Source organism: Cetorhinus maximus, chromosome 8 (assembly GCF_964194155.1).
Source record: "Cetorhinus maximus chromosome 8, sCetMax3.hap1.1, whole genome shotgun sequence".
Classification (NCBI taxonomy): domain Eukaryota; kingdom Metazoa; phylum Chordata; class Chondrichthyes; order Lamniformes; family Cetorhinidae; genus Cetorhinus; species Cetorhinus maximus.
Genome location: NC_135886.1, coordinates 125,413,155 through 125,440,791, shown reverse-complemented (window position 1 = coordinate 125,440,791; position 27,637 = coordinate 125,413,155). Strand labels below are relative to the sequence as shown.

The window sequence follows — 27,637 nt, the reverse complement described above, 5'->3', positions numbered from 1 at the left end:
AAGGACGTGATCGACAGCGAGGCAAGAGGTGTGGGCAAAGGACATGATTGACAGGCTTGGCAAGAGGTGTGGCAAATGATGTGATTGTCAGCGAGGCAGGGGGCGTGGCAAATGACGTGATTGTCAGCGAGGCAGGGGGCGTGGCCAACATTTTGTATGCAGCAAGGGGCGGAGTAAAGTCCCGACGAACCGGAAGGTGTGTCAGGTTAAGTGGAAGTGGAGAGCAGGCTCTTGTTGCTATGAGAGTGAGTGATTCAGCAGCATGGACGGTGCAGTGTCTAATGTGGAGATCTGCAGCCTGGCCTACACAGGGGACTTGGAGCAGCTTAAAGCACTTATCCTGTCAAACAAGCGCCTAGCTACAAAAACTGACCAAGTAAGCAAAACCTCCTTCATTATTTATATTGCCAATGGGCTGGGTCCTTTGGACTTGAAATATTAACTCTGTTCCCCTCTCTACAGAAGCTGCCAAATCTGTTGAGTTTTCCAGCATCTTCTGTTTTTATTTCAGATTTCCAGCATCTGAAGTATTTTGCTTCAATCTCAATCAGAAGGATTGGTTTGGGCCCCTAAAGTTACATCTGCAGTTCCACTGGGGATTGGTACTCCACTGAGTTTGTTAGAGAGTCATTTACGGCATAGAAGGAGACCATTCTGCCCATGCCAGGTCACTGTAGAACAACCCATCCAGCCTCATTCCCTGCTCTATCCCCATAGACTTGCACGTTTGTTTCTTGCAAGCGAGAATCTTTCCTTGATGGTTCATTGCAGGCAGCATGTAAATGCTGAGTTAATAGAAGATGCTTGACATTATTTGATTTATCTTTGAATATAAGAGGTAGGAACAAGAGTAGATCATAAGGCTTCCCGAGTCTGCCCTGCCATTCAATATGATCGTGGCTGATCTTCTGCTAAACACTACTACTTTCCTATCTGCTCTCCTTATCTCTTGATTCCCTGAGAAATCAGAAATCTATCTCTACCTTGAGCATAGTCAATGATGGAATATCCACAACCTCTGAGGTTGGGAAGTTCAAAGATTCGAACCCTCCGAGTGACGAAATTCTCCTCATCTCAGTCTTAAGTAATGGACCCATTATCCTGGGACTGTGCCCTATATTCTTGATTCCCCAGCGAGGGGAAATAAACAGCTGCCCAATGGTCAGCTTCAGAAATTGATGCTTATGCTTTCTCAGTGAATAACTGGCTTCCAACCATTACCTGTTCACTGAATGGCTGCACCCTGGGCAGTTATCTTCCTTAATAGGCAAAAAGTAGATGAAGAAACCTGGCATAGAGAAATACCTGTAGTGATTGTAGTGGTGTTGGACCAGTTCTAATGAAAGGCCGTTGACCCCAAACATTAACTCTGTTATCTCTCTCCACAGATGCTGCCAGACCAGCTGAGTATTTACAGCATTTTCTGTTTTGATTTCAGATTTCCAGGGCCTGCACTATTCTGCTTTTCGATTAATGGCTGTTGTAGCTTGGATATCTCTGAAATGATTTACAGTAAATCTGTGAGGGTTATTTATGTAAAGTATGTGGACTCAACATGAGGAATAAATAATTTAAAATAATCCTTCTCTATTTTCATGTTTGCTCAGGATAACAGGACGGCATTACATTGGTCATGTTCAGCTGGGCACAAGGACATTGTAGACTTTCTGTTAAGTCTTGGAGTACCAGTAGATCCTAAAGATGATGTGAGTAGAGTTGGTTAATTCTTGTTCAAGCTATTTCTTATTGTTCACGGCTGCAGTTCATGTTTCTTTCCCGTGTTCAAATCTTTCACTGGTCTAGCCCCTCCTTATCTGTAACCACCTGTAGCTCTAAAACTCTCCAAGATCTCTGCATTCTTTCAAATCTGGCCTCTTATCCATCCCCCATTTCCTTCACTCTGCCATTAGCGGCTGCATCTGCTGGTGGCTAGGCCCTAAGCTCTAAAATCCCCCACATATCTGCCTCTCTACCTCACTGTTGTCAGTGGAGAGCCTCCTTTAAAGCTTAACTCTTTGGACAAGGTTTTGGTCACCTGTCCTTGTCAATTTTATGTCTGATAAGGGACTTGGGATGTTGGGATAAATCAAAGGTGCTATGTTAATGCAAGTTGTTGTTATACATAGGCCTGTGTTTTCTTGGGTTTCATGATCACCATAAAAGTAATGGGATCCTGTGAAGTTCCAAACTATTTCCTCGGGTTAATGTAAAAATCGCATTAAATTTAATGGGCTGCGAAATTCGCTACGGCCAGAAGATGGGTAAAGGGATCACAATGCACGATTAACTCACGCACGTTGCTTCTGATGCAGGCAGCACACAAACTTCATGCTGCTGTGTGGCTGCATACCTGAACAGGAGTTGGAAGTCATTTTAATTGAGTTTGACCTAGGAAAGATACAAGAATGGTGCAACATAGTAGAGGGTAGGTGCTGACATATCACAAGAGGCCTTGATGGAGAAGCTGGACAGGAGGAGAGAGAGGTCTGCACGGGAGGCCCCTCAGAAAAATACCAACCATTAGGGTCGGTGCCAGCAGCATAGTGCTGAAGACCTGGATGCAGTGGCACAAAAAGTTTAATGACCTCAGGTAAGTGGTGCATCTGCAATTGTCATATCCTCACAACTGAACCATTAGCCTCATAACATTGCACAGTTCACAACTGCACCACCCACTACACTCTTTTCCCCCCCCCCCCCCTGCCTTCACTCACCTGGACAGATAGCATCCTTTGTAAGCAGGTTTGAAAGTCCCACATCGTTGTTGCCTATCTGGTGCCATTTTGAACCACTTTGAAAGGATAATAGAGAGGGAGGAAGGGAGGGGTTGGGTTCAGTCATGGTGATCCATTTTGGGACCAGCAAAATGGGGAAGGGTAAGCGAGAGCTTCTGTTTCAGAAACTAAATTGCTTGCTAGATTATTACCCAAACCATTTGCAGATTAGGCTGAAAGAGTGGTGTGGGAAACGAGAGGTTCAGTTTCATGGCATGCTAGCACCAGTACTGGGAGAGGAAGGAACTGTATCATTGGGACAGACTCCACTTGAAGTGGGCTTCAACCAGAGTCCTAGTGGAGACGATAAATGGGACAGAAACAAGGACTTTAAACTATTAAGTTGGGGGGGGGGGATGGAAAAGGTTATAGTAAATAAAAAAAGTTCAGAAACAAATGAAGTGAAAGAGAGTAGACTAATCGTCAGAAATTGTGCTTTAAGCACTACAGTTAAAGCTAAAACTAAAGATGTAAAGTAGTTAAACCAGATGGAAGAAATAAAAAATGAGTTAAATATTAGAGCAGAAAAACAGGTATGTGGACCAAATGAATGTCCTTTGTATAAATGCACAGATTATAAGGAACAAAACAAATGAATTGCAGGCGCAAATTCAATTTTGGGGGCATCACATGGTAGCCATTACTGAGACAAAGCTGAAAGAAAGAGCATACAAAAATGCAGAAAGCAGCACCAATCCTGATGAATGGGAAAGATACAAAGAATAGCAAAGGGTAACAAAATAGATAGAGCTACAAAAAAGGCATATTAAAAGAAAATTGCAAGGGATATCAAAATCAACAAAACGTTTTATGATTGCTTTAGGAAAAAGAGGGTGACCAGTAGCAATGTGATCCCCTTGAAAACTGTCAGGTGATATTGCATAAATGCAAATAAGGAAATAGTGAACGTGCTGAATAATTAGTTTGCATCTGGACTTACAGTAGAGAAAGGGGTCAGCATGCCAAACATCTTGAGGAAACAAACAGTGAATCTGGGACAGGGTCTCACAGAAATTAACTAAAGCAAAATAATGTATAAAACAATGGCACTAAAGAGTGACAAATCATGAGGACCGGGTGGTTTCTGTCGCAGGGTTTTAAAAGAAGTAGGTGAGAAGTTCGCCCTGGGAGCTGACCTTTAGATTACAAAATCGCACATGTTACTCTGCTATTTAGGAAAGGTGAGAGAGGAAACCAGGGAACTATGGACCAGTTAGCCTAACGTCTGTTGATGGGAAATTGCTAGAGTCTATTATTAAGGATAGGGGACTGAAAATCTTGAAAATGTTCAGCTGATCGGAGGCAGCCAGCATGAAGTTGTAAAGGGTGGGACATGCCTGCTCTGAAAAGGTGATTGATTTAGTGGACGGGGGGATGACTATGAATGTTATTTATACGGGTTTTCATAAAGTTTTTGATAAAATCTCTTAAAACAGACTGTTAGCTAAAGTTGAAATTCATGGAATTGAAGGCAAAGTATTGACCTGGTTAGAAAACTAGCCGGAGTGACTGGAGACTGAGAATAGGGATAATGGGCAGATATTCTAATTGGCAGGATGTGATGATGTATCCCACAAGGATCTGTCTTCGTGGCCTCAACTAAACAATATTTGACAATGGGATAGAAAGCCATATATCCCTGGATTTGCTGATGATACTAAGATGGGTGACATTGTGAGCAGTGTATTTGGAAGCATGAAAATTACACTTAATCAATCCATATTTCCTTGTATGTGCAAAACTGACAAATAGATTTCAATGTAGGCAAATGTAAGTTCATCCACTTTAGATCTAAAAAGGATAGAACAGGCTACTTTCTATGTGGTGAAAAGCTAGAAACAATGGAGGTCCAATGAGACTTGACGGTCCAGTTACATAGATCATTAAAATATCAGGAACAAGCATAGAAAATAGTCAGACAGGCTAATGGAATGCTGGCCTTTTTATTTAGTGGAATAGTATACAAAGGGATAGAAGTCATCTTCAGCTATACATAGCCCTGAGTGGACCACATTTAGTGTGTGAGCAGTTCTGGGCAACTTAGGAAGGATATATTTGCCTTGGAGGGGGTGCATTTTTAACTTACTAGAATTATATGTGGATTTCAAGGGATCAGTTGCAAGGAGAGAATTCAAAAATGAGGGTTGTATTTCCTGGAATTTAGAAGTTTAAGGGGTGATTTCATGGAAATTTTTGAAGGCATTAAGGGAACAAATAGGGTAAATAAAGAGCAACCATTTCTGCTAATTGAGTAGAAGGGGCATAGTCTAAAATTTAGAACAAGGCGTTTCAGGAGTGAAATTAGAAAACACTACATGCACAGGATGATGGAAGTTTGGAGCTCTCTTCCCTAAATGGCAGCTGATGCCAGATCTGTTGTTAATTTTAAGGTTGAAAGTTCTTTGTTAACCAAAGACATTAAGGGACACGTGGCAGAGGAGGACCTGTGGAGCTGGTTCGCAAATCAGCCTTGATCTCATTGAATGCTGAAACAGGCTCGGGGCTAAATTACTTCCTCCTGTTCCTATGTTCCTACTAGTTTTTTTTTTAGGTGAATATTGCACAAACCAAATTAGGATTTATGGTGCTAAGAAATTTAACATTCTTCCATCTTTGGCATCACATAGCACTCCTAAGCCCATTGAGATGTAGCAGAAAGCTCCCTTTACTTTGCAGCATTAACATTCTTCAGTCCCAACCCCTGATCTCACTCCTCCAGAATCAGACTTTGTTTTCCAATACAACTATTTTTGCGATTTCTCTCAGCGAGCTTGCTAAGTGACAATTTATGCCAAGTAAACTGGTGTTTGAAAGAAGTGTGCTATTCAAACACAAGACCCGGTTATCTGCATTACTTCAGTTGCACTAGGGAAATCATTTCACCTCTTCCCAGTTTCTCTACTCGCAATTATGGTCCTATATGAAATAAATTTGGGGCAGTCTAAACCAATCTCTTGCTCTATTACACAAGTGTCCAATTATGGTGAAAGAATCATCTAGGATGTTATCTACACTCATACCATGAGAGGGTGCTCATGAGAACTAAGTCACATTGTTGGGACAAATTAAAGAGAAATCTTGATCTTGCATCCTGAGACTTCAAATTCTGGCCATAAACAGTATTTTCAATACTATGTAATGTCTTAACTCTTTTGCGCTTTTGAGCACAAACAAGTAAACTAAATTAACAAATTCTATGTAATGTTTTATCAGAACTTAATAGTAAGTCTACAATTCAAAAAGGGAAAAAAAAACTGCAAATGTTGAAAAGCTGAAATAAAAACAGAAATGTTTGAAATTCACGGGGCATTCAACAGCTGTAAACAGAAAAGGTGGCTACCATTATGATGTGTGTTGATAAATGGGTGTAACCCTGCCTCAGCTGCTTAACTGATCTGTGTGTGTATTTCCAGAATTTTCAGCTTCTTAAGATTCACATTTTGTCGTGCCCATAAAAACATGTGCTGATAATTTTATTTTTACAGGTCAGCTGGACACCCCTACACATTGCTGCATCAGCAGGTCGAGAGGAAATTGTGAAGGTGCTGATTGGTAAAGGAGCACAGGTCAATGCTATCAATCAGAATGGTTGTTCACCACTGCACTATGCTGCTTCTCGAAACCGATATGAGGTATTGACATTTAAACATGAGTCAATTTCTATTTAATTTATATCCTGTTTTTATTGTTGCTCACTTCTCCATCCCTGAGGAGATCATTATTCTTATTGGGTCATCGTTCCTCAAACACCTAGGGCCCTCTGCTATTTGCTTGTGATTGAGGTACTTTGATGAAACCACCGTTTACCTTTAAATCATTTTGCTGTATTGTGTAAGTAGACTTCACATGCTCTATTTTGTGCAAAGTTCAAGGGCAGTTAGGGATGGGTAACAAATATTGTGGCCCTGCCACAATGCCCACAACCCACAAAAGAATAAAACATATTCTTCGATTTCAGTCCCTGTGAAGATCTTGTAGGCTTGGGAATTACAGATTCTAGTTCACCACTCCCTGCATTTTTATTTCACTTTTATTTGTACATAGGCCCAAAAGACATAAAGCCAACTAGAGTGCAATATGTTGATATTTATGTTCAAGTTGAGTTGCTAGGTTTTATTTTCAGTAATTCTAATAAATGAAAGGACATGCAGAACAGCACAATTTCACACAATTGCTATTACTTTTCAATATTCTTTAATTCACGGGATGTGGGTGTCACTGGTCAGGGTGTTTCCCATGCTTAGTTGATCTTGAGAAAGTGGTGGTGAACCACCTTTCCAAACACAACTGAGTTCTTGCAAGGCCATTGCAAAAGGTAGTTAAGAGGAAACCACATTGCTGTTGGTCTGGAGTTATACAAAGGCCAGACTGGATAAAGAAGACAAATTTCCTTCACCAAAGGGCATGAGTGAACCAGGGTAGGTACAATAATCCAGTGGTTTTGTAGTTACTAATACTTCCTATTTATTAAATTGAATATATTCCCCAGCTGCTGCGGTGGGATTTGAACTTGTCTCTGGATCATTAATCCAGGCCTCTTGATTACAAATCCAGTAACATAACTACAATATCCCTTTTGAAGATGCACTTGCTCCTTAAAGTCTATTTCTCACTCCTTGCACACTTTAGTAGAGTCCCTGGAAATGTTTTGTGTCATGTTGCTCTTCTATATCTGCTGACATACCAGCAGTTCTCAAACACAGGACTTATCTATGCTGTTTTCTCCTTGATTTTCTCAGAGGTCAGTGTAAGCTTAACAATGTAGATTTGCAATGTTTTGTTTTTCATCTGTCTTTCTGGCAGTGTCTATCCATAAATGAAATTGTACACAGAATGGAATGTGATCGCATCTCTGATATGGTCATCACCAGGATCAATTGGCATAGCTTGGCCAACCTTTTCGCTTGGGTGGGGGGCCAATGAGCAAATTTCAGAAGGATAAAGTTTTCCACAACATTAAACGTGAATTTCAACAAAAAAAACTGATGTATGAAAGGAAACAGCTTGCTGAGCAAAAAAAAAAGTCATAACAATAAATTCATGATGAACAAAATGAGTAATATATAAAGGCGACCATTAGAGTGTGAAAGGGTGAGAGAGTGTGTGTATCCAGCTCACTCCCAGTCTCAGGGTGCTCACTCACTCACCCTCACCCACTGTAAGAGTGCCTGTTGGCATGTGGGGTTGAAGGTGAATGAGAACCCCAAGACGGGGAGTGAGCCGGACACGCAGATCATCGCTCACTCACACAGACTCACCCCGTGCGCGCTCTCACTGCCCGCATGTGTGCTCCCACCGCCTGCACGCGTGTGCACTCAGCCCGCGCGCGCACACAAGCACTCTCACCACGCACGCACTCTCACCCCGTGTGCAGTCACACACACGCGCTCTCTCTGCCCGCGTCTGCCCCCACCTGCACACTCACCTCGTGCACACACACCTCTCTTGCGCCACCCACATGCCTGCACTAAATTGGCTGGGAGGGGTGGATAGGTGCCATGAGAGCGGAAGAGAGACCTGGAATGAGATCTGAGGCCTAGCGGCTCCCGAACGCCTGTGCCCACCAAAGGGAGTGGCAAGAGCCAGGGGAAAGTGGGGACAATGGGGAGAGCCAGGGGAAAACACGGAGCCGGGGGAAGTTGCCAGAGCCGGGCCAATGCACCGGGAGTTGGGGGAATGCAGCCATAGAAAAGCATAGTGAGTGGAGGCCCTGCGTGCTGCAGAGTTTCTCTCTGTGTACACATACTCACACTTGCCAATGTTCGCTGCTCTTCCAATCACAGGTGTTTCTCTCTCACATTTGCTGCTGATTGGCTCACTAGTGAGACATGACTAGAGTCATTGAATCATAATCAGGCAAGGGACCATAGCTAATTTTTGTGTTTTGTCCCTTGGAATTTTCATAGGGAGGAGCAGGGCACAGACCCACTGTATGCTGTAAATGGCTTTTCTCACTTACAGTCATAAACATTTTTAGAAGTTGTAGGCCTTGGTGAATACTGATAGCTGTAAGCTGCTTGAATCTGAGAAGCACATTAATGCAGGCTGCTGGTGGAATTACTGCAAGCATTTCAAACACAGCAAATGCATGTCTTTAGATTATGCTGAATCACTATGCTAAATATCCTATTTCTCATGCCCCATTGTTATAAACTTTATTTCTAATAATATGTCCTCAGTTTAGTGGAGAACCCAAGATGGTGGTTGTAAGGATTTTTAAAACAAGTTTGTTGCAGTGATTTGATCTTCATTGGTAGATATTACTGACCGTTCTTTTTTTCAATTGTTTTTATTGAAAGTTTTCCAACCTTCCTTGTGTTTTAATAGTATGTTCTCTATCGTTAGGTTTGATTTGTTGTAGAAATATGGGCCAGAATTTTATGTTGGGTGTGTGAGAGTGCACCCGACACACCCGAGCGTAATATGATGCGCGATGATGTCGGGCGTGCATCCTGACATCACCGTGCACCCTTGCATTATTTCACTAGGCAGGCACGCGATGAGCTCAGAGACGCACGTGCCATTAATTAACGGGCCAGTTAAGGCCCTTGAGACACCAATTGTCTCAGAGTTTACGTAGCCCTTGCGATTTTTCTGGACATCACACGGGCGCAACGAGCAAGCAGGTAGGCCACATTTTCAAAAACCTCATCCACAGGTGGGATAAGAGGGATGATTGGGCTTGCTAATGTGAGTTGCTTGTTATTTAGCTTCTAAGTTGCTGCTGCTTGCTTGTGTGAATAGGACACCTTCATTTCGCTTCAGAGCTGCTTTGACAGAAATAAGAGGCTTCAGTTCAGGACTCTGGAGGAGGAATGCCACTTGGGTCCTTCCAGGTATCAGACAGCCTTCCCTTACTGTGGGAATGGGGATTCTGGTCTCCACTGGAGGCACCTTCTCTGAGGAGGAAGAGAGGGCCAGAATGGGGAGGAGGCCAGGTGTCTCTATTCAGCTTCCAGGGGAATGACCTGTGGGAGGACAGGCGCAGGCACAAGGGGTGCAGGGCCAACAGGAAGTCCAAGGTGGAAGGGGACACAGAAGACGCCACTATCCTGCTGCCAGGGTTTACAGGTGGCAATGCAGCTACCTCAATGTGTCTGAGGTGCAATGCCGAAGGAGGCTCCGTCTCTCGAAGGAGACAGTGACCTCCATCTATCAGAGGATCGGCCCTGAGATCAGCTCCGATTGTGTGGGTGGACACTTAAGGTTATGGTTGCCCTCAACTTCTATGCCTCTGGCTCTTTCCAGGGGTCGGTGGGTGATCTTTGTGGAGTCTCCCAATCAGCTGTCCACGGTTGTGTCAAGCTGGTGACAGACACTCTGTTCAGTCGTGCATTGATTTTCATTCGCTACTGCAATGGACGAGGCCAGCCAGGCAGAGCGAGCCAGAGGCTTCGCAGTGATTTCTGGGTTCCCCCGCAGCCAGGGTGCAATAGACTGTACACATGTGGCTATCAAGGCGCCAGCGGGTGAGCCGGTTGCCTTCGTCAATAGGAAGGGATTCCACTCCATGAATGTGCAGATAGTGTGTGACCACAGGATGCAGCTTCTGCAAGTCTGTACAAGGTACCCAGGCAGCTCCCACGATGCATACATCCTGAGACACTTCCAGGTGCCAAGGCTCTTCAGTGCTCCACCCTGACTGGATGGATGGCTGCTGGGTGACGAGGCCTATCCCCTCAAAAGGTGGCTCATGATGCCTCTTCAGCATCCAAGAACAGAGGCTGAGTAGTGGTACAATAGGAGCCACGCCTCTACAAAGGCGGTGGTAGAGAGAGCCATAGGTCTTCTCAAGATGCGCTTCCGATGCCTGGACCGTTCAGGGGTTGCACTGCAATACCCCCGGATCGTGTGTCACTGATAGTGGTTGCATGCTGCGCTCTCCACAATCTGGCATTGGAAAGGGGGGACGCAGTGGAGGAAGAAGATGTTGACGCAGCTGCTCTGGCAACAGACAATGAGTCCGAGGATGAGCACGGTCAGGAAAACGCTGAGGGGATAGAGCTGACTTGGGCAACCTCCAGGGAGGCAGGGACACCCAGGATGCTTTGATCCAAAGCTCCTTCAGCTAGCCTACCAAATAAGAACCACCACCGCATGCCAAGGCTGCAGATTCCATACTTTACCTGACAGGACCATTTGCTTGGTGAACAACATGCACTATGTGCCATTTCAATAAAGTTCAATGACAAACAAGTCACTCATAATATCATGGGTTACCCTGCACCTGCAGAACTAATGAAGCACCCAAAAGCTTGTTGAACAGAAACACATTTAATGCTGTTGCGCCTGGCATAAATAATACAAATTAAATTGATAGGTGTTTTCCATCACACTAAATAACATTTAACTTAAAAGTGTGGGGGAAAAAATCACCAGTGATAAACCCGTATTGTGCTTAAGGTGCTTTAAGTATTAGCTTGCGGGTGCTACATCTAGGTGCTCTCCCCTCACTGGCACCGGCATTGGAGACAGCCTGCTCAATCTGCTGTCCTCTTGGCCTTGATGACCTTGGCGGGCATCCTCTGGCCCGTGGAGCCTGTGCTGGCCCCGCCTGGGAGGGAGCGGCCAGTGCCACGGCTTCACTGTGTGCTTCACTTTGTGCTGCACTGGCAGCCTTCGCATGGCTGTTGCGGCCGCTTTTGAATTGGCCGCCGGGTTGCCATTGGACCCGGCGGACATGGAGCCCCCGCCCACAGGTAACTCGCTGTTGCCGTTGTCGTGCCTTAATTGGCCCGCCTGCGTAAAATCACGGTGTGGAGCCGATCACAGGTGGCAGCTGGCTTATCAACCGCTCCCGCTAAGCCCGCATGTTGAATGTAAAATTCTGGTCATGACGTTTGAACTTGCAGCTGCAGAGAATTTATATGTTGCAGTTGATATGATGGAACAAATGCAGGCTAGCCACTCACAATCTTTTTATCTAGAAGAAGCGGTGTTGCTCACAATAAGCCAGATAATACAAGTACTCTTGTATAAAGACAGGACTGTGCTACCACATATTCTATTTTAAAGGTCAAAGTCTAATTAGAAAGGAGACAACACCTTCGGTCACTAAAGGTTTAACTGCTGTTTGGTTGGGGAACTCTGAAAACTGGTTTCCAGCTTCCGATCACAAATGCACAGCGTTTTAATATTTTTTCCTCCCTGTACGTTCACTGGCAGTTTTTCTAATATATGACGAGTGAATCTCTTGTAGCTAATTTGTACGACTAGAAGCGTTCCATCATGTAATGCATAATGTGTAATTTTTCCACAAAATAGAGGGGTTTTTTTTCTTAAAAACCACAAAGTCTACTTGTTATATAAACATTGGATGAGCTTACAGTTTAATTGTTCTTCAGGCTGCAGTTGCATTGAACCTTTCAGCTCTTCAGGTCATGCCAAAGTGTTTTACAAGCTGTAGATTACTTTTAAGATGCAGTCGCCATCATGCAGGCAAATGTGGCACAGCTAGGCAGCAAACAACACACAAATATCCGGGTAATCTTTGTGTTATTTGAGGGAGGAATGTTGACGAGGATGCTTGGTGAATGTCCATTCGTCATCCACCAGCCACCTTCCTTCCACTTAATATATTATCCAAAAGGTGGCAGCATTGAAATGTCGGTCTAGATTATGTGCTGATGTCCATATTGGGGCTTATGACTTACATGGCCATGCTGCCAGCCGTAACAATCTGACAGCTGCAGGTCAGAAGTTTGTTTATATATATTTTTTAAAGTGTGATCGAGAAGGCTAGACTGTGGTTCCAGGCATTCGAGCTGCAATGTCTTTGTATCCATTTCAAAAAAAGTGCATAGAGCTAACCCAGGTAATTTTAGTGGTTAAAATCCACAGAGAAAGACACTTGGTATCTGTAAAAACAAAATCATGAAAATATCCGGATGAAGAGAAAATAAGTAGTAGCAGCCAACCCAGATTTCAGAAAGGAAAATTGGTTTGGAGGAACCTGTCAAAATGATTTGACAAGGCTACAGATTTGGTGAATGTGCACTTTCCAAAAGTGTGACAAAATGTTACACAGGAAGCTATAGAATTTTAAAGGACGTGGAATTCAGGAAGAGTAGCAAATTGGACTAAAAACTGTTCAGAAGGGAGGAAGCTAAGATTAAGAGTTGAGGCTACTTTGTTAGTCATTCTAAATGAGTAGTAGTATTCCATAGAGCTCTGTTTTGGGACTGCTTCTATTCAGAACGTCTAGATTTGCAGATGATACTAAAATAGGGTCAGGATAAATAATCCTAAGGATTACAGGAAGCTGCAAGTGGACATTGAGAAGATGTTGGAATGGGCAAATAAGTGGCAGTTGGAATTCAGTGTCAATCAAAATGAATACATTTTGAATTTTAGCAAAAATAGAATGATATAGGGGGAAGGCTGAATGAGGTGTAAGAGCAGAGGGATTTGAAGGTTCAGATTCACAACATGTTAAATGCAGTACCTCGAGTGGCTAATGTCATTTAACAAAAACTAATGGAATATTAAGCTTTATGGTATAAAATATAAAAGTCTAGATGTAACGGTGAATATATTATAAAACCTTAGTAAAACCACAGTTGGAGGACTGTGTGGTTTTGAGCTTCAAACTATAGGAAGAATGTTGCAGGATCATTTCCGAATCCTGCTCAAAAAAAATCCTCCAATTTGTTGTTACCACCCTTTTTCTGTCCTTGACATTTTCTACGGCACTCAGTTGTTTACTTGTTTGCTCCCCTAGCAGGCTGCTTTACTCCCCTTACTGACTCAACTTCTGGCCACATTCCATTTTTAAAAGAAAATGTTTAGCTCCCTGGTTACCCTGCTGTCCTATTGCTGATGTAATCTGTGCCTTTTCCTTTGTGAACTTCTCCCTCTTCCTCCCTCCTTGACTTTCTTGATATCCATAATCCGCTGACCCAAACGCATCCAGAAAACCACAAACAGGCAAAAAAATAAAACTGATATGGCTGCATCACCTCAGTCAGAATTCAATAGTTGTAACTTCGCAAAGCATTTGTCACTGGTTTGGTAATGATTTCGCCCAACTACTCATGTGGATCGTTTGACTCAGCAGCCAGCTCTTGTGAAGGCTCTGCCTTGCATTTTCTGTACTTCCCGTAGTCTCTTATGGTGTTTTTCCCCCTTTATTTGTCTGTTCATGTTTTGCTGAATGTTTCGAAACTACAAGCCTCTTTGGGGCATGCAGATGTATTTGTATGATGGGGAGAGAATAAAACACGTCTTAACAAAAGCAAAATACTACAGGTGCTGGAAATCCGGATTAAAAACAAAACATACCGGAAATACTCAGCAAGTCAGGCAGCATCTCTGGAGAGAAAAAGAGTTAACCTTTTAGGTCGATGACATTTGTGCAGAGCTTTATTTTCATGACATCTTGTCGTCAGGTTCATGGCTTGGTAATGCCAGAGTGGCACAGTGATTTAACTTCTGCTTCTATCTCTAACGTTTTTATAGGCCACTAATTAATAGTTCTTCAGCGCTCTGTTAGCTGTCTGGTATAATGGTTAAATGATAATTGTTATCAGTTGATGTGGTATAGTTTCATCTAGTTCAGATCATTCCTTAGTGTGCTAACTGATGCAACCACACAGCTCATTTAAATGCATTTGCATTCTATAAAATAACTGACCTATTTATTACTTGTAAAATGCAAACATAATGAGTTGCCATGGACTTTATCACTTCTTGGCCTGACGTGCATTACGCTGTTACTCTATGACCCCTTTCCATAATACTCAATTATGTTTATTTCTGAATATTTCTTTACTTTTATAGGTTTGAACTACCTCTCTCACTCTCAGCTGTGATATGAAGATGAGCTTATGCTTTTAAAACTAGCACAACAACTTTTGTTCAGTGGTTTAAGGGATTATAAACATTGCACTTTGCTTTCCATTTCACAATCTCAATAGCCCTGACTGGTCTACATCTGATTTCTTCACTGAGTTCATCAGTATGACTTAATGATCATCTAATGAAATCTGCTTTCATGGTGCATAATGGTATCACTTTCCACTCCAGGGTGAGTTCACAAATCCATGAGTGGGTGGAATTCAGTACCTTCTCCATGATGAAGATTCCACAAATTGACTGCTAAAGCTACTTTGATTAAACCACAAGAACTTTTTTTAAATTAAAATAAAACCCCCATCACGAGGGCTGTAATTCTAAGCATTTTAAGATTGCATTTCATGTCACCTCCAGGAAGATAACTTGTGACTTGTCTTAAGATGTAAACTGCTTGGCTCTGAAGGACTATTTATAATGAGGGCATAGTTTTCATCAGTCATGTGTCTTGTAATTTACTCAAAGCACAGCTACAGCCAGTTGAAAACAGAAGAGACCGGAGAAGCTAATGTGGATGGATATTTTTTTCAATATGTATTTGAAATGTCTTGTGTGTGCATGCACTTTCTATTGTCATGGTGTTTGGTCATGCTTTTTGTCAATAATTATAATTTGAGATAGTAGGCAAGTCTAAAGGAAATTGATCCTGTACGGTAGTGCAAAATGGGTGATAACTACCACCCAAAATCAATCTCACGCTCCTATGTAAACACTGTCTGTAACACTGTAGTTGCCTCATCCAGTGAGTAGGTGGTGCTGTGGGGTGAGTCTCCTAACATTGTCACCATCTTGGATATTAAAATAAACAATGCAACAGGCAGTTTACTAGTATATAGCATTTAATTTTGATGGTTGACTATTCTCTTTATGCTGCTTTTTAGTTTGTTCATCCTTGTAGAAGTATTCCTGGGTCCCCTGTAGTTCACAGAATTGTTACAAGGCAGATGGAGGCCATTCGGCCCATCATGTCTGCACTGGCGCTCCATATGAACAATATGACTTAGTATCATTCTCCTGCCTTTTCCCTGTAACCTTGCACATTGTTTCTATTTAAATAATCATCTAATGCAAGGAGAGGCAAATGTGAGACAAGTCCGTGCCAACCAGTTACTAGTGATGTTGATAATTCCTCCTTTAATTTTTCTCTTCTCCAGAGGGAGGCTGCAGAGTGCAGAATCAAACCTACTTAATGTCGCAACCGTTTAAAGTTGTGTTTATTATTGTGAAGCAGCAAACTGCTTTTATTTTAAAACTCTAATTCTGTTCTCACTATCTGCTATAGATTGCTTGCATGTTGTTAGAGAATGGAGCAGACCCTAATGTTACAGACAATATCCACTCCACTCCCTTGCATAGAGCTTCAGCAAAAGGAAACTTTCGCCTTGTACAGCTGTTGCTGAAGCATAATGCCTCTACAAACCTCCAGGATTTGGAGGGAAACACACCACTGTAAGTACCTCACTTTTTTTTAAAGGGGTGTAGTTCATGTGGCATGGGGTATTTAAAAAAAGTAAAAAAAACTTTTGGCTTCCCCACCCCGTGTCACCTATAGATAGATATATCACATCATTGAATAGCAGTTAGTTAAGATTGTTGACAAATATCAGATTGCTACAAATTTCAGGCTTCGTTCATTTTAAAAGGATTTTTTAATTTAAAAAAAGGTTTCACGCACAAGATATTATCAAGTGTTTAGTTTTTATGACAGAGTGAACTAGCGCATAAGATGTAGTCATAATACCAGTGCTTTAATTTTTTTTGTACTAAGAACTTGAAAACAATCATGGAAAGCCAAATTTCCAGGATCCAATTTTTAAAAAAAAAACACATTTGTAACAATCCCAATGCAGGGTCCATATTAGCACGACACCTTTTTCCCCAACTACTGGAATATTCTATACTTTTTGTCCACTTTGTGTCCCATATAACAAACTGAGCAATGCCTTGGAAGATCCATTAACAACATTTAAAGCTGCTCAGCAGCGCACACACACACCCACACACACACACACCCACACACCTTAAACTGTCACATGTGCACACACCTTGTTTTTTTTCACACTTGTAACATTTTTAAAGTTTCTTCTGACCTGGATTTCTAACCTCTAGTTTCAAACTAATAGGCATATTTCAATCCCCTACATTTTCTGATTAAAAAGCAATTAAGCTCAGAATAACCTACAGTAACTAGAATAACCCAGTAACCTGTTTACCTAAGAGTTTGATTTTTCCGATTTAAGGAAACACAGCTCCAATTTAGTAGAATAATATAACATGCACTTATATGGTTGAGCACCCATGTATTTATAAGACATATCATCCTATTTATCATCACCAATGCCAGAGGATATTCAATGTATGTAATTTTGCTTACTATATGTGTCCATCACGCTTCGGTTACCAAGAACTGGTCAAAAACAATAATTATTTCACTATCTCTGAACACATTTGTCTCAGATGTTTTCCAAGTTCTTTCATCAGCTATATAATTTGTCTTTTATAATGGCCTAATCTATGACTCCCTTAGGCAATGAATGCTACAGAAGATCTGCTAGTGTATTAGTAAAAAATAAAATTAGAATTGCTTATGAAACAGCTAATTGGCCAATTGTAAGCATGCGTTGCTTTCTAGGACTCATTGGCTGACCTTAATCACCTGACCATAGTATTACTTTCTCGTTGGGCAATAGTAATTGTGTGGTTATTGTGCTTTGTTTGCTCACCGTTGCATTGGCCCAATAGCATCCACACTATATTGTGATTTTGAATTTTTAACTCTAGTATTATCCTTGTGCATAGTAACAAACACGACTCTTGTCTCTGTAACCCCTCGAGCTATACTCCCCATACACCCAGCACTATTTCTCTGACTCCATCTTCTTATGCATCAATTTTGCCCAGTCCCATTGTCTGGAATTCCCTTCCTAAATTTTCCCACCATTTCAATCTTCTTTAAGACTTTCTTTAAACTTACGTCTTAAACCAGATTCTTAATCTCACCTCTTTTGGCTATTTAGCAAATCGTACACAAGCCCTCACTTCCTACAAAATAGTGTGTGCCTTTACTTGCCAATATTTATACAATTGAAGCAAACCAGGGATCAAATAGAAATAGAAACTTGCATTTAATTCACATGTTTCTTTAATGTGCTTCAAAGGCCTGGGCAAAGTGGATGATGAGCCCAAGAAGGTGAGATTAGGAGGGCTGACCAAGAATTTGTTTGAAGAGGTGAGGCTTAAAGAAGATTGAAATGGTGGGAAAGTTTAGGAAAGGAATTCCAGAAAATGGGACCCAGGTAGCTGAAAGTCCGGTTTCCATTGACGGCAGTGGGGCAGAAAGAGCTGATTGATGTACAAGAAGGTGAAGTCAGAGAAACAATGCTGAGGGTATTAGGGAGTAGGGCTAGAGGGGCTACAGAGATAGGAGTGAAATCATGGATGTCTTAAAACACAATGAGAATTTTAAATTTGAGGTGCTGGGGAAATGGGCCCTAATGTAGGTGATCGAGCACAGGTGAGCACAACTGAATACAAGAGCTGAACTTAATGGAGTGTGGAGAATGGGGGCTGACCAGGAGAGTGCGAAGTGTTATGTCTGGAGGTGGGAGAGTTTCAGTGGTAGGTAGTCTGAACTGGAGCACGGGTGGGCACAGTGAAAGTAGGGCATCTTCCTCCTTGGAATATAGAAAAGGCAGTGTTGTGTTAAAAATCAATGTAAGACTGAACCTAGAACTAGATCACTGTTAACCTTCCAAAAAACCCATTGTGCACCTCTTTCATTGTCGAGCAATGCTCCAAAGGGCTGAACTAGGGCAACCCTGTTCAAGATGCACCATCCAACTTTTGATGGACAGTTCGTGAACAAAGAAAATTAGCTGTGTATATTTCCTATTGCATTAGCCTGTCAGACAGCCATAAAATGTTGATAATAACTGAGCTTCCCAGAAACTATTTTAAAGATGGTGACTTTCAATTACCTTCCAAACCTGCAACGTCTACCACCTGGAAGAACATGGGGCACGCATGCACGGGAACACCACCACTGCAAATTCCCCTCCGAGTGACATACCATTTAGATTGGAACTATATTGGTGTTCCTTTACTGTCGCTGAGTCAAAATCCTGGAATTCCCTCCCTAACAGCACTGTGGGTGTACTACACCACATGAACCACAGTGGCTCACCACCAACTTCTCAAGGGGAAATTAGGAATGGTCAGCAAATGCCCATATCCTGTGAACAAATTAAAAAATGATCCCAAGCTGCTAATCAAAGCAAACCAAGGAATAATCCTCATGTCTCAGCTAATATTCATGCTTCAACCCTGCCTCATCAAAACAGAGTAACTGGTCATTTTTTTTTTTAAAGCTTTTAGGCAGCCTTCCTGTGTGAAAGATTGTCTGCTGTTCTTGACCACAACCGCAAAGGTTATACTTCAAAATAATTAATTTACTGGAAACATTTTGGGACTTTCTGATATAAATATAGATCTTAGAATGCTTTCATTCTAACACCAAACATACAATGTCACAGTATGGAAAAAGTCAGGCAGCCCAGGGTCTCAAAATATAGCTCATTATGATGATAATCTGGGTTAGCAGATGGTAGTGGTTTTAAGAAAACTGTGATCTCTTGCACCAGAATGGCGAGGCTCCTGAGATATTGGGCCTTGATCTTCATTCTAATGAGAACGATGTGGCATCAGAGCCCACCAGTAAAGGTTTGTGCAATAAAATACTGTGGATGCTGGAAGTCTGAAATGAAAACAAAGTGCTGGAAACACTCAGCATGTCTGGCAGCATCTTCAGAGAGAGAAACAGAGTTAATGTTTGAATATGACTTCTTCAGAACATGCATGCATTGTGCAATATCTGGCTGCTGCTGGACTCACCAAGGCCCTCAATTATGTGGGTTTGGACCATGGGTTGGGTCCAGAAATTGCTGGGCTAATTGGGGGCCATGGAAATTGGGAGAGCGGGGGAAAGAATAGATTGGGAGAGAGGGAGGGAGCTGTGTGGATCAGAGTGACATTCAGGTAAGCAACTTACCATCTTTATTGCAGGTGATTCCTTGGTGTTGGAGAAGGGATCTCAAACGGACGTTAGGTCTCTTAATTATAAATGGGTAAACAGTTCCTCTTGTTAATTCTTACCCAATATGGTGGGTGGTGCACATCTACCGAAAATGTATGCAGGCCTCCTGCATGCCATTTTGGTGCTTTAGTAGTCCAAGCTGTGTCCAAGATATGATGCCGTGCAGACCAATTTCTGGGCCTGAGTTATACCAGCTATAATGAGAGTTAATATTGCACCTTGGTTAGCACCCTACTGTTTGATCTATTGTTACAGTCCACATAGAGACCAATAACTTTGTTTACAAGAGATGAATTTTCCAAATGACCAATGGCCAAGATTTCACTTTTTAAGACTTTTATGTAGCAAACTAAAATCAACATAGACCGTTCATAATTAACAGGTAACTAATACATCAACTAAAGTAAAAGGTTAGCTTTGGATTAACTAACACTAACGATATATGCCTTATGAAACTCTTTTACTTTATGCCATGCCCCTCTGATATATAACATTAAAGTACCTGTCCCAACATCATCCCCAGTTCTGAGACGATCACCTCTCACTGCCATGCTAGGTCAAAACTTTGTGTCCTTTGGCAATCATTCCACTCTGCCTGAGATTTCCTGGGTTTGATTATCACCAGCAAGATATACCTCAACAAATCAGTCCCAGTATTTTTTTTAAAAATTCATTCATGGGATGTGGGCATTGCTGGCTAGGCTGGCGTTTGTTGCCTGTCCCTGGTTGCCCTTAGGGTGGTGATGGTGAGTTGCCTTCTTGAACCGCGGCGATCCGTGTGCTATGGGTACACCCACAATGCTGTTGGGGAGGAAGTACCAGGATTTTGACCCAGAACGGCATTGCAGTAAGGCAACAGCATCATGGGACCATCCAGCTTTTATCAGGTGGCTGGATTTCCCAGAGTCCAGGGGGCAACAGAAATAGGTACCATTCATTCGAAGTCCACTGACTGTGGGTGACCAAATAAAGTCCTACACCAGAGTCCTGGAGGGTCTGATTTATGAGGAAAGATTGGAATAAGCTGGGGTTGTTTTCCTTGGAGCAGCGAAGGTTGAGAGGGGACCCGATAGAGGTGTATAAGATTATGAGGGGCATAGGTAGGGTGGATGGGAAGGCACTTTTTCCTTTAGTAGAGGGGTCAATAACCAGGGGGCATAGATTTACGGTAAGAGGTAGACGGCTAAGAAAGGAGTTGAGGAGAATTTTTTTCACCCAGAGGGTGGTGGGAGTCTGGAACTCACTGCCTAAAAGGATGGTTGAGTCAGAAACACTCGTAACATTTAACAAGTATTTAAATATTCACTTGCGTTGCCATAGCCTCCAGAGCTATGGGCCAAGTACTGGAAAATGAGATTGGTGTAGTCAGATCTTTGTTGAAAAGCATGGACATGATGAGCCGAATGGCCTCCTTGCTGTAAACATCTGAGTCTATGAAATCCCCCTCTCCCTCAGGTTATAACAATACTGATGATCCAGAATTGCAGACATTCCTGTCTCTGTATTTGACCACTTTAAAAGGTTTAATCAACTCTGGTAAAACTTTCTCCCTAGAGAGATTTACTTGCTCTCCACTGTTTTTTACAGAACAACAAAGACCTGCTACTGGGAGAGTTTCAATTCTTCTCCTGCCTGTGTCTCAATAGCAGCTGTTCCTTATTCTGTGAGACACTTGAAAAGTGCTAAAACTGCCACCTGATGCCTCAATGAGTTTCTGTTTTGAGTTTCTATCCACATGGCAACTGGATCATGCGAGCATTTCACTGAACTGAAGTGTTTATCAGGAATTCACCATCCCCCTTCAGTTAGAGGATGAGAAACATGGGTCTAAGACTAGTTAGTGCCTTAAGCTTAATTAAAGGCAATTACAAGGGTACGAAGACAGAATTGGCTAAAGTGGAGTGGGATAATAGGTTAAAAGGTAAGATGGTGGAGAAGCTGTGGCAGACATTTAAGATGATATTTCATAACTCTCACCAAAAATACATTCCATTAAGAAAGACTCTGAAAATGATGTACCATCCATGGTTGACTGAGGAAGTTAAGGTTAGTATCAAACTGAAAGAAAATGCGTACAATATTGTGAAGATTAGTATAGGCCAGAAGATTGGAAAATTTTATAAACCAGCAAAGGACGGCTCGAAAATTAATAAGAAGGGAGGAATTAGAGTATGAGAGAAAGCTAGCTAGAAATATAAAAACAGACAGTAAGAGTTTCTACAAGTATATATAAAGGAAAAGAGTAGCTAAAGGGAGCGTCGGTCCATTAGAGGGTCAGACTGGGGAATTAATAATAGGAAATGAGATTTGGAAGCATTGAACATGTATTTTGTTTTAGTCTTCACAATAGAAGACACGAAAGCATCCCAATAACAGTTGAAAATCAGGAGGGAAAAGGGAGGGAGGAACTTAACAGTCACTATCACTAGAGGGAAAGTAATGTGAGAACTAATGGGACTAAAGGCTGACAAGTTCCTTAGACCTGATGGCCTGCATTGTAGGGTCTTAAAAGAAGTGGCTAAAGAGTCAGCGGATGCATTGGTTGTAAGCTTCCAAAATTACCTAGATTCTGGAAAGGTCCCAGCAGAATGGAGAACTGCAAATGTAACATCTCTATTCATGAAAGGAGGGAGACGGAAAGCAGGAATCTATAGGCCAGTTAGCCTAACATCTGCCGTAGGGAAAATGCTTAAATCCATCATTTCAGGGGTAATAGGACGTTTAGAAAATCATAATACAATCAGGCAGAGTCAACATGCTTTGTGAAAGGGTAATCTTGTTTGACTAAATTACTAGTTTTTTTAGGAGGTAACAAGCAGGGTTGATAAAATATCACTGAATCATTATTTTAACCATTACGACAGTTTCTTGAGGAAAGAAAAGAGAAACTTTCAACATTTTAAAGATTTTGTGTTTGCAAAACTGCCTGTAACCTTTTCCACATGAGTGTGCTGGTATACAGGGAAAAGATGGTGGCATTTTATAACACAAGCATCATGATAATTCTACAAGTGAGATAAAATTCAACTGAGCAGCTCTGAGTCCTGAACCAACTGTGAACTGTCAGTGGTTCATGAATGTTGCAAGTTTGAATTCATGCTGTGAATCCTTTAATTATAACAAAGTCCAAAATATTGGTCTGGTATTAACTGCAACTACAGTGATATTGGTGAGGAATGCCATAAGTTAGACCACTGTACACCCCACCCCTTCAGTGACAAATTCGTGCCACAGTTTTCTGAAGAACTGATTTAAAATATGCTGCAGTGAGCTAAGCGGTTCAGCTGATGTTCGATAAAGATCAAAGGCTGGAGGTTGTACCTGCTTTAGTAGGTAGTCATGTAGGGAAACTAGCATTTAGGAATATTTAAAATTTTCTCCCCCTAGCTTTGCACACTAAATCTAAATATTTTTCAATGGAAGTTACTATAAACATGGGAATTGCAATCATTCCAACCTGTAAATGTTTTACATGGCACCAAGATATTTTCACAAAATATTTTAATTATGACAACCACTGTGCACCTATTTGCTGATACAATGTGACATTCTGATGTCATAAAATCGACTGCTTAACAAGGCTTAAATTTTAACTAGAAAATGCTGAACTGTTCGACAGTGGGAGCAGTCCCTGTGAAATATGCCCACTTCTTTGTGGTTGTTGACATTCCTACAAGTGGTAATGGACTCTTTCACTTCTTCTTCGTTTATTATTTAATCACAGCTCTTGAGAAGTGCCAAAGGCCTGCCAAACTGGGCAAATGCAAAAAGCAATGCAGATAACTTCAGTTTCTAACTGCACCTGGTGTATTCTTTTACTGGGGGGTCTGTTTTCTTCATATTCATCAGATGCCTACATTATTACTTATTGATTTTATAATGCATGTAGGGTTAGATAGATAATTGATTTATTGAAAAATCATCATGGTGGCAGGTAGGTACCGGATTGTGATGACAATGCAAATAAAACAATCATAATTCATTACATTATCATGGACAATCATTAAGATAAAGTATAAAATAATGAAATAATTGCACAATTATGAACATTCCAGTATACAAATAATTACTGATTATGTCATGAGGGTTGTTGATTATAAAATGTATAACTATGAGATAATGCTTTTATGTGGCACCTTATGGTCTCAAAAAGGATTTTGGTACTTTGAAATTGATTTATGAGAATGGATCTGGAGATTGGTCTCTTTGGATTGATTGTGGGTGCATTAAATAGCTGTAGAGGCATCAGAAGCTACCATCTTGAATAAACTGTTCACACTTCTGCCGAGTTTCCAATGCCATTATTGTTCAGTTGAAGCAACAGCAGCCTGAGTTTTGCCTGAAATTCTGCAAATTTGCTTTCAACATTGATTTCAATGGGATGTGGGGAGGGGATGGAGTCAATGGCTATGATCATCAGCTGGTCAACTTTTTTGGCCCAGGTCTCTGTGAGACAGTGCAAAAGCCCCAACAAATAATGGCATGTTGAAAATAATGATCAATCATTTGTGCCATACTTTCCCTAACTTCTGCCACATTATAATGGCACGTACCATGGATGCTTTATTGTTATGGTGGCCATTTTCAGGCCCAATCTCTTGGTAACTGCAATAGACAATGGGTAAATGTGTTATTGAACTGTACAGCACTTGGTTCAATCTGTGGTCTGTGCTGAGTAGCTAATCTCAGTGATGCAGTGATGTGCATTGTCTTCCTTCTCAATATACCCAGAACAGGTGGAGTGAGTGGGTTCATAGTCCTGACTTCTATCCAGTGAACCTTATGTGGTGTTCCAGCTGTCATACCCCCTCAACTCCTCCACATGGATCTGTAACTACAAACATTGATTGCTAATAATTATGCATAAAAATTATTGTCTGTGGAACTAAAAGCCCTCATAGTGCTAAAAATGCACAGTTGTCCATTGAATGCAGGGCAAATGGTCTATCTGTGACACAGTAAAGATAAATGAGTTCTACAGCTATGTGGTAATTGTACATTTTTCTTTTAACAGAAAGCCAACAAATTCACAGCTTGAAATGGCTAATTTTCTCCCTACTGTAGTTAGGTGCGAGATCGATGTTTAATTTAAACTTCTCTTTGCAGGCACTTAGCATGTGATGAAGAACGGGCTGAGGAAGCCAAGCTTCTGGTGGAGAATGGAGCAAGCATTTACATTGAGAACAAGGAGGAAAAGACACCTCTACAAATGGCTAAAGGTGGTCTTGGCTTACAGCTGAGGAGAATGATAGAAGGTTGAAAACGGAAAATGAAATTGCTTTATGACACCAGTCCAAACTGTGGTGTTTTCCTCAAAACATGGAATAAGAGCAAGGCGAGGAACCTAATGTCTGAATGCTTGTATTGGTTGTGTACGACATGCTATCTCTCCAAGTATGAGCACCTCACAAGTTGTGTTACCGACAACTCATGAATTATTTGGACTTGTACCTGAAGGAAAGTCTTTTTACCACAGTCTTGTTCATATAATATTCTTTGGTCTTAACAGCTCTGCGAACATGAAACAGGGTGTGTACCTTCAAGTGGCTTGTCAAAACAGTGATAGCAGCACTGATCACAGAATAAATTCTCTTTCCCATTTTTCAGTGCAGTGTCAAAACTGTTCGTTGATAAAGAACATCAAAGACCAAACTTGCAGCAGTGTGAGGTAGTCACTGTAACTAACAGTTGGATTGGGTTTAGGTTTGAAAGATGTCACTGGTAAACTAGAGATGTGAAAATATAAAAATAGAAGTGTATTCAGTAATGTGTAACTTCACTAACATTCTGTAGGATATGTTTTGAAAACAACTTGTGATATTGACATGAAATTTCTGAGGATTGTCATCGAATGATTAATCCTTTCTTCCCCTGGCCCCTCTTGTCTACTTTCCACCCTAGATTTCTGCTCAGACCATTATTCAGTTTGTGTGTATGTGTTTGTACGTATTTTCCCCCTTCTCCCCTTCTTCCTCCCCCCCGCCCCCCCATCCCACCCACCCCTATTGGTTCAACATTTTGAAATATCATTGTCGCTTTCGTGTATCAGCAACAAAACTTTTTTTAAAAGTCATTATCTAGACTCGTTTTTTGGCACAAACAATAGATGAAAACATTATAGCATTATATTGATAAATTTGGAATCATCCTAAGTAGATGAAGCAGTGGTCTTGTCCTTATTGTTGGCTAACATTTAATTGGGTACAGTCATCATTGCCGACTGTGACTATCCTAACTTCATTTGGGGCTTTGGGGAGTTGGGGGAGAAGAGAGGATTAATGAATGCGAAGCAGTAATTTTAACATTTTATTTTCATCACTAAACACATTGTTTAATGGAGTTATTGATTGTCACCTTTTACTGCTGAATCTCTTACTGTTGGAACTACAAAATATTTAAAACAAAAGGTTCTTTAGTTTTGTTTTTGATACTTTCTAAGGATAACTTCTGACTCTGTGCAGCATTAATGTTTGTGTTGATTTCACAGCTAGAAATGTCCATTGCAATACATTGGAGTAGGAGCTAATGTTAAAACAAAAAAATGCTTGTGTATTTGCTGAGGTAAATGGACATTATCTTTTACCATATCAGTTCTGGTTTGGTGAAAGGAGGTTACTGAGGGAACATTTGATATGTAAATCAATTGTAATGTTGAAATAAGAAGAAAAGTGCTGGAGATATTAGTCAGGTTTGGCAGCACTGTGCAGCAGATCATACTTAAAAATGAAATTTGATTGAAAGTGCTACTCTTATAACCTACTGTTCACCAATATGATCTTAGTGTCTACTGAATATGATTCCTGTAATAAAGATGTGTACACAATCATTGCTTTGTTTTTTGTCTAAAAAAAATGCTGAATCTTTTTTCCTTAAGTATGTGTAATTATTTTTATGGACTATGATGATGACCGTTCTTTGTTATTCTGCATTGTACCAGAGGAGCTTGGTTGACCTTGGTTCATTCTGGGGAAGCTATGGACTCAGCTCATCCTCAAAGTGATATTAGGTTAGGTGCTGACACACTTGACCTACAGTTGCATTGTGTTAAGAGCATTGTATTCCTTTGTTCCCTTAGATTGACTTCACACTACTATTCTGCTGCCTTACTTGATCAAACTACTTCGTCAATGATACTAAATCCTGCACCACCTCCATCTGTTTGAACCATGCTGCACTCTTTCACTGGTTCTGCATTAATCTTTGCTGCTCTTCTGTCTCCTGGTTGCCCAATTCCATGTTCATCTGAGGACTATGGGCAATGCCCTCAGTATATACTGTCTCTACTGCAGATTCTTGAGATGGCCCCCTATCCTCAGTTGGTTCCTAGACTTCACTCCACTACTGGAGAGCTCAATCTTGCTGTGCTCCTAAACCAGTGCCTGAATCAACCTCACACTTATAAAGTCAGTATTGGTGCAGAAGGAGAGCATTCAGCCATCAGGTCCATGTTGGCTCTCTGTAGACCAGTCCCCTCCATCTCATTCCCCAATTCTATTCCTGTAGCCTGTAAGTTTATACTTGTAGATGGTAGACAGGCTTTGGGGAATCAGGATGTGAGTTACTCTTTGCAGGATTCCTAGCCTCTGACCTGCTCTTATAGCCACAGCATTTATATGGCTAGTCCAGTTCAGTTTCTGGTCAATGGTAACCTCCAGGATGTTGATAGCGGGGGATTGAATGATGGTAATGCCATTGAACACCATGGGACAATAGTTGGAGTCTCTCTTGTTGGAGATGGTCATTGCTTGACACTTGTGTGGCATGAATGTTACTTGCCATATGTCAGCCCAATCTTGGATATTGGCCAGGTCTTGTTGCATTTGGATATGGACTGCTTCAGTGTCTGAGGAGTCGCGAATGGTGCTGAACATTGCGCAATCATCATGGATCAATAGAAAAGCAGTGGCAGATATTTAAGGTG

General features: G+C 41.5%; 1 protein-coding gene across 1 annotated transcript; it reads left to right on the top strand.

Annotated features, from left to right (window-relative positions):
- Positions 1 to 85: 85 nt before the first annotated feature.
- On the top strand, positions 86 to 26,539 carry psmd10 (proteasome 26S subunit, non-ATPase 10). Its single transcript, XM_078547571.1, has 5 exons — positions 86 to 376; positions 1,608 to 1,706; positions 6,260 to 6,406; positions 15,907 to 16,073; positions 24,823 to 26,539. Exons 1-5 carry the CDS (start codon positions 263 to 265, stop codon positions 24,974 to 24,976), a joined length of 681 nt encoding a protein of 226 aa, XP_078403697.1. The 5' UTR covers positions 86 to 262; the 3' UTR covers positions 24,977 to 26,539.
- Positions 26,540 to 27,637: the final 1,098 nt, after the last annotated feature.